Consider the following 11,426-nt stretch of genomic DNA (forward strand, 5'->3'; position numbering starts at 1 on the left):
GAGAAAACCAGATAGGCTCCTAAGCCCAAATGTGGGTGCCTAATTCCATCCTTTTGTGTGTCTTGATTGGATGGAACACAAGCCAGTTCTGCTTCACACGTGCACCCAAAAGTCTCCACAGTTGTGTCTTTTCTCCCCCACATTGTTCTGTGGGCTATACAGCTATTTAGCTTTTCATACAGTTAATTCTCTGCCTGAGCATTGCCTCTTCAGCTCCTCTGATAGCTTTCCTAACTGTTCCTAAGATTTGGGGCTGTGGACCAGATGAGGCAGCAGCAAATCTGAAATGTATCAACAATGTCATCATGTTCTGTTCCCCTCGGTGTGGGCAGAGCTGCAGGTGAGCTGCTGAACCCCTGGTCTGTACAGGAATTCAGCCTAAGGATAAATTGGGATTTCTTTTTGTACTCTGGATGCCCAGGACTGGCAGCTGGAAGCTCCTGCCCTCCTGACTTTTCCAGCAAGCCTTTCTGGAGAGATCTGAGTTTTTGTGCTGTAGAACACTAAACTTTGACCCCCACAAAGCTTCCCCTTCTGAATTTTTCACATCTAGTTCAGTTTTTGAAAGAGCAGGAGAATTTACTGCACACAAATAACCAGCAGATACTGGGGATACACTCCAGCAGTTTCTGCGGGAAAATGTAAGTGACAGGGGAAAAAGACAATCACACTAGACTTTCATGTAAATAGTTTAATTATATTTCAATGCTTTAAAACACAGAAACACTTGAATTAAATTACATCATGATGCTTCTGCTAAATTATACATCCAAGAACTGTGAGAGGAGGTGCTATGGAACTAAAAGGATACTCCAGTATGAGCCCAGCAATTACCCATAATACTCTTTTAGTCTTATTATCTGTACTTCTTTAAGGGCAGTCACCACAGGACAAAGCCTATAATCACAGGGACAATGGTTCAAGAGAATTCCTCTGTAGGTTTGTTTGTTGTTGTGCTGCAGCACAGGGAACTGGAAGAAGGGCACACACTGGGCTGAGGCATTGAGGAAACAGCTCACACTTGCCTTTTGTTGAGTTTAAAACAACAATTAAAATTCCAATGCTGAGAGTTCTGGGGAAAATTCTGCAATTTAGGACAGCTGGACACTCGTTCTGCCATGTGCATCCCTGTGCTGCTGCAGAGCCTGGAGAGGGGACAGGCAGTGAAGGGAGAAATCAGATGTGTGGCTGCTCTCAGTGAGCACCTGCAGGAGCTGGGAAGTGTGTGTGTGTGTGTGTGTGTTGGGAGGTGTTTGGCTCTCAGCTGATCGCTGGGAATACCCACAGACAGACTCCAGATTCTAAGGACCTAATCTGCATTACACTGAGTATTTGTACCCGTGCACCTTCCTTCCAGCAGCATCCCTGGGGGCAAACAGCAGCAGCCTGGGAGTGCCTCCTGCCAGATCTCCTGGTAGTGAGGACTGGGCTGTTTTCCACACTCCAACCCCTAATATACTCCCAGAAATCCCTAGTTCCAAAAAGACAGCTGGATACTAAAAAACTAAAAGCAATTTAGCCCTGCAAAGCTGCCCTGAGGGAAGCTGTGTCAGTGGAAGAGGGAAGGCTGGTAAGGAGCTGTGCCCTGCAGGGGTCAGGGGCACTGGCCCAGGAAAGAGTCTGCATTTAATGAATATGAGAAAAACAATCACACAGGGGAAGAAAACAAAATATTTGGGAGAACAAAAACAAACCAAACTTGCAACAAAGCACATGATACCTGAATTGCCACTCTCAAACAACTCCTTGCATAAAGCTTTAGGTCTGCATTCAGATTTTGGCTTGCCCTGATTCCCTTTTAACTGGTGCTGTGGATGGAATAAAATCTGATTGACAAATGCCTGTAACCACACAAAGATCAGGAGGTGATCAGAGTGTGGCTGGGCACTGATGCTGGTCCCTGGCTGCTGCGCTGGTCTGCAGCACTTGGGGCCAGTGCCAACCAAAAGGCTTGTAGCCAACAGGCCCCCACTCTCTTCCTCCTGCAGCCCTGAAGGATGCACAGGCAGAGAGAAGCTTCAGGGCTACAGGGAAACCCCTGGCTTACCTGTCTAGTCCCACCTACCTGTTCCTAGCAGGTAACGGGCAGAGGCTAACGCAAAGCTCTGTGTTCCCTTCAGCAGGAGCAAGAGAAGGCTCTGACTGCAGGCCCTGGCAGGTAAGGAAGTACAAACCAGCTGTTAGTCATCTCTGGGGGCAGACACTGGGCTGCTGTTGAGCCAATATATGTTTCTCCTTTTTTTAAAGTACTTCAAAGCTTCATCTTTTTTCCTGCATAACAGTCTGCACTGTAAAACTTCCCTGAGCCAAAGCAGGAGGGGATTAAAGGTATTGGAACCCTAGGTCTGCTCAACTCCTCTTTGTGGCCCAAGCACTGTTATTCGAAGCTCAGCAGCAGGGCTCGCATAGCCAGGCAGTGACAGTCCCTGCCTCTAGCTGTGTGAAATCCCCTCTGCCTATACAGTACCTCTAATTTGGGGTATTCATTCACTTCCTCAGCTGTTATCAGCCAGATGTTCACTGTTTCACATTTTAAAGCCAGTGAATTCCCCATGCTTCACCATCACCCTGGTGCACATTTATCCGCAGCCACAGGCCTGGGAGGGGATATCCCATGGCTGTGTCCTCCCTGCTGTGCCCCAGGCCACCCCTCAGCTAGGACAGGCAGCTCTCCTGACTCAGAGGATTTGCCACCAGTCCCACCCAGGACTGGCCAGAGCTGTGGTCACTGCACAGAGGCTTATCCATCACTTTCCAGGGGCCTTGGGCACACAAAGCCAGTGGAGAAGGTCTCTGAAATGTGCACCTCTCCCCTTCCTTGACCCTGAGAGCACAGCCTTGTGTTCCAGCAGGTTAATCTACACAAAGCAGGCACTGTTCCTAAGCACAAAGCTTGGCAGGTGGTGTCAGGCAGTGCCAGCCCATAGACTGGAGCTCAGGACCTTTCAGTGGCAACACACACACACCAGAAAATCACCACTGCCCTTACAAAGGGTTTGCTTCCCAGAGTGATGGCACTTCCCGTGCCCATTTGTAACACAAACCAACAGGTGACCAGCTGGGTTCAGTGGATCAGCCATGCTTGAGGGAAGTCACTGCTTTGTTGGCTTCATCCTCCTTGTTCTCAGCAGGATCCCGGAGCAGGGCAGGTCCTGGTCATGCATTGATGGCGTTGGCCACATCAGTGAACACGAGGCGGCTGGGTCTCTGCAGGGCTCCCTGACTCGTCAGCAGCACCTGCAGGGGAGCAGGAGAGCTGAGAGCCAGCACTGCTTGGCTCAGGGCTGTGCTTGGGCACAGGCTGCGCACTTGGAACTGCCTTCACCCCTTCCAGGGGAGGCTGCCTGGCTAACAAGGCATTAGCAAGGCTGTGACAGGAAAATACAACAGGCTGGAGAGTAAGTCAGTACATCCATGCCAGTTTAAAATCCCCACATCATTGGATTACTGAGTCTCACTATTTATATATACAAAGCAGCATGAAAAGGCTTGAGATATCAAGAAGGCCTGGAAATGTGCCATTGCCTGAACTTGAGCTGTTGTTTTAGACTCCCCCTCTCTTTTTACATTGAATCTTTAAACTCCTGCACTTGCCGAGCATTAGCGAGAGGGATCTGAGGTATCCTGCTGGCCAGTCCCTGGAGAGGATGATTCTGGTTTTACTGTGCTGAGGTTAACTCTGGCTTTACAATTCCCTCCCTTTACTACCTCCAGGTAAGCCCCCTATGTGGGCTACTAGAGGGACCTGATGTTGTCCTAGGATGTGCTACTCGGAGAACAAAATCCTTTGCTTTTATACACCACATTTCCTGCTTTTCCAAACTAATATATTCCATATATTGCCTATCTTTCATATTCCAACACCTCTCCTTTGTGCTCTTTAGCAGGTTAAAAATGTCTAAGGTAAGTATTTTATAATTACAGTTGTACTTATTATTTCTTCTTTCCTTTTCTGCCCACAACAAGCTCGCTACAGATTTTCTGAAGGTATAAAGTGTGTGGAAACTGAGAACTGTTTGGGAGAATTCCTGCTCCTGAACAGGAAAACCAGGAGATGACACAGGCAACACAGAGCAGCTGGAGAGGAATGCATCAGAAGAAAGGTATGTCTGCTCCAAGGACAGGCTTTGTCACTGACTAAGAGACACTTGCTCCAATCATCCCTGCTGGCTCTTTAAAAGAGGTTTTTTGTATGGTGGTGGTGGTGACAAAGGTAACAGATAACACTGTGAAGCTGGACCCAAACAGTGGTGAGAAGCCCTTCTTTCCAATTTCTCCTACCTCTTGTTACTCTGGGCAGGAGAGAGCGTCCTGTCAAAGACCTGCCTGACTCCTCAGTCCACCCTAAGCACTCCAAAACTCTCAAATCCTTATCCGTAGGCCTGGCAGAGATGTGGAAATCCTCCTGAGGTCTTATATGGTTTCCCTACCCTGCAGTCCTACAGGATCTCCTTGGCCCTGTAAGAAAGCAGTGCAGGTAGCAGTGGCTGCAGTGACACTCATGGTGGTTGTTGCCTACCTTGCTCTGTGATGCCTGGGAAGATGCTGCATCTCGCCCATGTTCCAGCAGCTCCTGCTCCAGCTCATCCTGTTCCTCGGTGGGATCAAAGTTGTACATGGGCATGAGCTGGTGCCGTAACTTCTCCAACCTGCCCGTGGGAGGGGAGGGAAAGGGTTGGTTGAGAAGGACAGGGCTCAGGCTGCTTCCCCACCCCACTGCTGAGGCTTCCTGCAGGCTGCTTCTCCTGCTGCACAGGGATTCTGCTCCTGTGGCTCTTGCTGGGTGAGGCTAAGAACCAGGCTAAGAACCCACTACACACAGCTGGCAGGAGTGGAAGACGCCCAGAGTGCAGTTACAGGATTAATTGCCGTCGCTAATCTATGTTGGCAGGCATTTACACACAGAGGAATCAGGATTTAAGTTCTTGTGGACCTTAAAAGATAAGGCTTTATGTGGAGGGACAAAAGAAACAGTGGAACATACTGGCTTGGCATTTTGTGACTTCTCCCCCTGTCCCTCTTCCACACCAGCTCATGCTGCCATGTCACAGTCTGCCAGCAGCAGTTCACTTCAAGCTCCAGTGGCCTGAGAGTACTTTAACTCTGGGGCTGAAGTACACAAAATTAAATAGAAAATAATAAACAATAAATAGAAAATAGGAGAGAGATTCTCACAGGGGGCTAATGCCTGTGGACACTGTTCCTACTCTTGTATCTCATTGCTCCAAGAGACAGAGCTATAAATTATTACTCAAAGGGTCTCCTCAGAGATGGATGGATGGTGTTTTCTCCTGGGAAAACACTGAGTCCTGCCTTTGGCTATGGCTGAGTTTTGGAGTAGAAGGAAACACAAGCAATTACTGGCAGTGTCACCACAAATATCTATTTTGGCAAGTGTTAGGATGACACATTCTTCCCCTGCTTCTCTATGGGTTTGCCAGCACAACCACTATCTCCAGCAGCGCTACTTTCACAGGCCAAGCATTGGCTGCTCCTGCAGCAGCACCCAGACCTGGGCTTGGGGACTGGGCTTGGAAATTTTACAGTGGGCAGCAGCACTTTCTAGAAGCCCTGGCCTGGCTAGGCCTGCCCCAAGGAGTCAGGGAGGGAGGAGGTACCACAGCTTATGGATCTCCACTGGAGTCCCTGCTGTGAGATGGAAGAATCAAGACATGATGCTCCCTGCATGCTGCTCTCCTCTCTATTTTCAGCCACAAGCTTAGCAAGGAAATTAAGACATTAACTCCTGGGCTGAAGTTGCATCTCTGCACTGTGTTGCTTCCAGTTGCTTTCTGCCTGGGATGCAAGAAAACACAGGAATCTGGGAATGGCTGAAACCTGAGATCCACATGATGGAGTTCTGAGTTTCTTTATACACCTATATCCATCTCCCATGTTTTAATGCATCTCATAGGTGAAGTGAGTTTGCAGGATCCCTGACCTCCTCCTGCTCAGCCTTATTCTCCTTCCAAAGCTGTGGAGGAGTCTTTTACACTCTGGTGTCAGAGGGCTGCCCAGTCCCAGGAGTGCAGTGTCCCAGCCTCAGTCAGTGTTCTCACACAGCCATCGCTTACACTCCCCATCTCCCCATCTCCTCCTGACCTCGCTCTGCATTCTGAAGCACTGAGTTCCCTTCAGCCAATAACACATCTTACTTACCTCTTCCTCTTCCTGATATACAGAACCTGAAGAAGAAAAAGAAGCATCATTACAGCAGTCCCAGTAGGATGGGGAATAGCTGAGAAGAGAAATTTTGGGAACACAAGAGATAGAGAGGGTTGGTGTCACTGTGCACCAAAGTGGGGGAAGGGAGAAGTGACAAGGAAAATGACACTTCATATGCATCACTGTGAGCTTGGCAGCACATCATGTCTAACACTAAGTGCTCAGTGGCCTGTTATTAGGTGTGTTAGTAGGAGTAAGAGTATTAGGGGTATTATCAGGTGTAGCTCAGCGCATTTCTGTGGCTGCAGGACGCATGTTGGAATTTAAGAGTGGATGAAAATAAGCTTCCCTTTGTGGTTTTCATGTGTAGATTTCCTACAGCGCAGAAGTGCTGCTACCCCCTCCCCAAGACAAAGGGAAGAAGCAAAGAGGGAGGACATGCTTAGGGACTTGCCTCTGCTGGGAAGAAAGGGAGGCTTTGGGCCTCCACAGCCTTGTTCTGAGAACTACGAACGCTGGATGCTGCTCTTGGGAACTTTTGACCGTTTCCAGGTTTTCTTAGGGGCTTTTGGAAAAACTCCTCCTGGGGCCTGCAATGAAATTTTGCAGTAGGCTCCTCTGATGGCTGCATTAGTGAAGCCCTTCCTTGTACAAGGAATGGGAGCTTGCTGCTACCTTCTGTTCTCTGTTGGCAGGGAAATGATCTGGTTACATAAAAGGAGAGCTGAGCCCTTGCACTGCCCATGGTGGGCCCAGAACTGGGGCTTCTGAAAGCTTCTGCCCACAACATTAATGACAAGGTTAGTGACACACCAAACCCTCAAGGACTGATACCCAGCATGCAGAACCTTGGAAATGCAGTCCAAGATGAGTCTTGCTGAGATGGATTCAGGCCACTTTAATTCAAAAAGAATTACCCCATATCCACAGGGGGGACTAACATGGTTTCAACCACCAGCTTGAAAAGTTAATATGGATAACTTTCTTGTGGGGCCCAAGAGAAGGTTTAAATCAATGCAGCTGTTCCAGGTAACAAGTCAGAACATAATCTGCTTTTTTTTTTCCTTTTAACTGAACTTCCCATTGCTGTTAGGGTTAGCAAACAAATACTGATAATACATATGGCTGCTCCTAGGCCTGCTGAGCATCCCATTTGGACCTCAGGGAGACTGCAGAAATATTGGAGCACTTGATAAAGGCCTTAAAAAGAAAGGAATCTCAGGAACTATCAGCTCCTAGCAGTTTTGTGTGAGATTTTAATAGAATGCAAATAAATTATTCAGTAAAAATCAGTCCTAGAACCTCTAACCACCCTCCACCGTCAAGGGGCAGGAATGTTTAGCTGGGCTCTCTTACCATTGCTACAGCCAGCCCAATCACAGTAATGATCCCAAAGGAAAGCAGCATGGTGCTCATGCCAGGTCCAGTGCTGGCCACATCTGGGATTTTGGTGCTGTTGAAACTGGTAGTCTCAGGGCTTACAGTGGGTGTTTGTGGCACAGTCACATCCAGAGCTGTCCCTAGGTCTGGCTTGGCTGTGCTGGGGGTGCTGCGATGCAAGTCATGCACAGAGGGTGAGCTGTAACTCATCCTGCCAGCTCTTGGTAGCTCCTGTTACCAAGCTGTTGTCCTCTCCCATCAGCTACAGAACTGCAGAGCTGCCCTTCCACTGCAGGGCCCTCACGTGAGACCTCTCCTGCAGCATCACCTCTGATGTGTTTTCTTCAGTGGGAACCACACTAGACTCGGCCTAGGAGAGAATGAGAACAAATGAACAGTGCAGAGCTCTTGGAGACAGGCACAAATCTTTCCCATGGTTCCCCAATTCATCAGCACAGTTTTGCAATGCCTGTTTAAAATAAGAAAAATGGTTTTTAAGCATTCTGAGGGCCCCCAAAGTCATGCCTGATTCACCTGGAGTTGATGATAACTCTCCCCTCTCTACTCCAGCTCTGTCTCCTTGCATTAACTTGGAGAGCTGTGTGGGGACAACCTCAGAGCCCTTGTCTCTGGTGTACCCCAGGCTGAACCAGGTGGTCTCTATCTGCCCCAGGATAGAGCATTTTCCTACTTCTGTCTCTTCCTTTTAATTTTTGGAAAGCTGCATTGATCCCCTTACCAGTGGGAACATACCCAATAAGATGACATTCAGCTGTGAGGCATCCGTATCTCAGGATGCTTTTTATTGAAGCCAAAGTAGGAGCTCCCTGGTGTGATGAGTCCCTGCACTATCCATTACCCCACTGCTGCTCATCCCTGCTCACTGCTGCTCTGGAAAGGGTGGGTTGCATCAGTCCTCCATCAAAAGACACCATGTATTTCTCAATCCCTCATAAAAGCACCCACTCAAGCTTAGTCATGCACTGGCAATTATCAATATTAATTTTAAAATTAGTCCAATTTTGGATTGGAGTTGTGAAATTTGATAGATCTGTTCATGCTGAGAACTTTAATTGCTTTATACTTCTATTGTGCAAATGATCAAGAGTTGCAAAACACCATGGGATGAGCTTATGGAAAGTATTTGCACACTTTGTTTGTAAAAGCACTGTATGTAACTTTAGATCATCAGCTGCTTCCCTGAAAACATAGCTACCTCTGGAGCTGAGCTGACCTGAGAACTTCTGTAGCAGTTCTCTGGTAATTTCTCTGCAGTTTAGCAGACATTACATCTCTGGGCTGGAATGCAGCTGGGAGAGAGGGGTTAGTGAGCTCTGAAGAGAAAAAGATGTGCCTGCAAAGAGAAATGAGCCATTCTTCTGCTCCCCTCTGTTCATTGCAGACAAGGTTACTGAGCAGTTCCCACACTGTGGTGCCTGACTGCTGTCCACAACTGCAGGAAGCAGCGTGATCAACATCTGCCACTAACAACTGGAGCAGGGAAACCACCCCAGGCAAGCAGCACCAGGCTGTGCCGTGGTCAGACAGCAGCTGGGGTAGTCACCTCCACTTGTCCTGCAGCTCCCTGAGCAGATAAATGCCTTGCCACACATCAGAGTCTATCTCAACCCCCTGGAAACAACTTTGTGAAGCAAAGGGGAATTCTGAATTGCCTGGGAGACTGTGGGAGCTGTCAAACTCCTTGGAGTTTCCAGAAAAACTTGAATACTAAGGGTTCTGCTCTGGTCTCTCCTAACACTGTGCTGGGTCACGAGTTCATTGCAGATGAAGGGGACTGTGCCCTTCACTGACCATTAAGCCCAGCACTCTGCTTAAACCACGGGGCTTCCATGGACTTCTCCAGCCATTACTGACCACAGCTGAGCTCAGGTGTAGTGGACACTTGGGCACAAAGACGACAAATTTGAAATCATTGTCACAATAACACCAGTAGCAGCAGCAGCAACAGCCCAGCAGGGAAAGAATTATTGAGCAGATCAAGCAGCTGCTCAGGCAGAATCCATCAATTTGTGCTATTCAGGGAAATTTTCCATTATGATAATACCCATTTTTTAAAAAGCCACTACCAAGGAAATAAGATGTGGAAAAAGAGCCTAAGTGAAAGGAGTGAAGCAGGCCCAAGAGCTTTGTACAGTATGGCTTTAGATCTTGAACAGCTCCTGAATTTTGGAAACAAAATGGGTTAGGCCTTCAGCTGAATGTGGTGTCAATTCTGAAAAACCAAAAAAGGCTGGGTTAAAATGAGGCAGCTGAAAACCTGGTCAAGGGAGAATGGGGGTTCTTTTTCTTGCTCTTGGTGTCCTGTTCATGCTGAAGAATTCCTGTGCCCACAGACCTAGCTCTAAAAGCAGTCCTGTGTCAAAAGTTCCTGACCTGGCTTAGACAACCATTTCCAGGTCCAGACAGGGCTGTTTCTGGCCCCCAGCTCCTCCTGGTCCAGGCTGCAGACAGTCACATAGGGAGACTGAGTGCAAGGATGGGCAGGGCCCACAGCCTACACAGCACAGCTGGGGTAGATCATCTTTCCCCAACACCCTCCTTTCCCAGTTGTCATCCTGGTGCTGGAAGTTTGATCTGCAGGCTGGGCACACTCCAAGCCTCTGATGGCAGCTGTAGGGCCAGGGACAGCTACTTGCTATCACTGGCAGGTTCCAGCATAGTCCATGCACAAATAGAACAGAAGAGGAACCAGATCCTCAGCTGCTGCCAGCTGGCATTGTTCCACTGCCTGCACCAAGAGAGCTCCTCACACAGCCAGGGCTGCTCTGCTGGGCTCTGCTGGCTCTGCAAATAAGGAGAACACGTTTGTTTCTCTCCCAAGCCAGCATTTCCAAACTGATCTCTGATAGGTGCTGCTTACTTCTGAGATGCAGAAAATTGTTTTGGGCCCCAAACTCGAGCCTTTTCTGAAGTTTTGGTTTTAATCTCTCCGTGCTGCTGCTTCATTTTGGGTGTGGCAGGAACAGAGATTTGTGTCACAGGGGTGAAGATGGGTCAGAGGGTCTCTGGATGAAGAATAATAACAAGTGTAGTTTCTGCATTACTTCACCAAGATGAAGTATCTCTAGTAATTCAGCAATGGAAGCGGCACTCTGTTGCTGCTGGCAACGGGCTGTGGCTTCCCAATGGGTGAACTTCTGGCTTCCCCCATCTCTACTCCAGAGCTGACCAGGCTCCAGGGCAGCGGGAAAGTCCGGACCGTGTGTGCCCGCTGCCCCGGAGCTCCCGGGCTGTCACCCTCCCCTGTCCGAGAGGGGCACGGTCCCATCCCACCCTGGCCCAGGTGCGGGCACCCTCCCAGCAATGTCACCGCTCCTGTGATCCCGCTCTGACACGCACGGCAACAGCAGCGACCGCCCCGTCCCGTGCGGGCAGTGCCACCGCACCCGGCCGGGGGCTCCAGCCCTGAGGGCAGTCCCTCCTTCCCCATCCCGAGGAGAACTTCCCAGGCGGATAACGGGGTACGGGGCCCTTCCACTGCCCAGGCGGAGCTGTCTCAGCCGCGGGCTCACAGCCGGCTCCCCGCGCCGCGCTGCCGCCGCCCCCGCCCCACCGGGCCCGCCCGGAACACGGCCGGGACCGGCCCCCGAGAGGCCGCGGCAGCCCCGCAGTGCCCGCGGGAGGGACGGGACGGCGCAGCCGAACACCCCCGCGGCCCGGTCCGGCCCACCCCACTCCTCCCTGGAAGCGCTCCCCGCGCCGGGGCGGCCGGGCCGGCACTTACTGAGCGCTCCCGCTGAGGCGTCCGGTCCCCCCGGGGCGCGGGCGGAGCGGCCGCCGGGGGCCGCGCCCGGGGCCGCGGGGGCCGGGCCGGGCCGCGCCGCTCGGCTCCGCGCGCACCGCCGCTGGTCCCGCCCCCC

The 11,426-nt window shown here is 50.3% G+C and overlaps 1 protein-coding gene across 1 annotated transcript; it reads right to left on the bottom strand.

The window, feature by feature from the left end:
* Positions 1-676: 676 nt before the first annotated feature.
* Positions 677-11,401, bottom strand: C11H3orf18 (chromosome 11 C3orf18 homolog). The gene is made up of 5 exons (XM_086845663.1): positions 11,291-11,401; positions 7,522-7,915; positions 6,160-6,185; positions 4,520-4,649; positions 677-3,237 (listed from the first exon to the last, which is right to left on the bottom strand). The coding sequence occupies exons 2-5, from the start codon at positions 7,753-7,755 to the stop codon at positions 3,157-3,159; spliced, it is 471 nt and encodes a 156-aa protein (XP_086701789.1). The 5' UTR covers positions 7,756-7,915; positions 11,291-11,401; the 3' UTR covers positions 677-3,156.
* Positions 11,402-11,426: the final 25 nt, after the last annotated feature.

Source organism: Cyanistes caeruleus, chromosome 11, assembly GCF_971803275.1.
Source record: "Cyanistes caeruleus chromosome 11, bCyaCae1.hap1.1, whole genome shotgun sequence".
NCBI classification, from domain to species: domain Eukaryota; kingdom Metazoa; phylum Chordata; class Aves; order Passeriformes; family Paridae; genus Cyanistes; species Cyanistes caeruleus.

Coding starts and splice junctions, on each gene's coding strand:
- C11H3orf18 (XM_086845663.1), bottom strand. CDS start 7,755: ATGAGTTACAGCTCACCCTCTGTGCATGACTTGCATCGCAGCACCCCC. Junction 6,186..7,521: donor TTGGGCTGGCTGTAGCAATG/GTAAGAGAGCCC, acceptor TTTCTTCTTCAG/GTTCTGTATATCAGGAAGAG. Junction 4,650..6,159: donor TATATCAGGAAGAGGAAGAG/GTAAGTAAGATG, acceptor TCCCACGGGCAG/GTTGGAGAAGTTACGGCACC.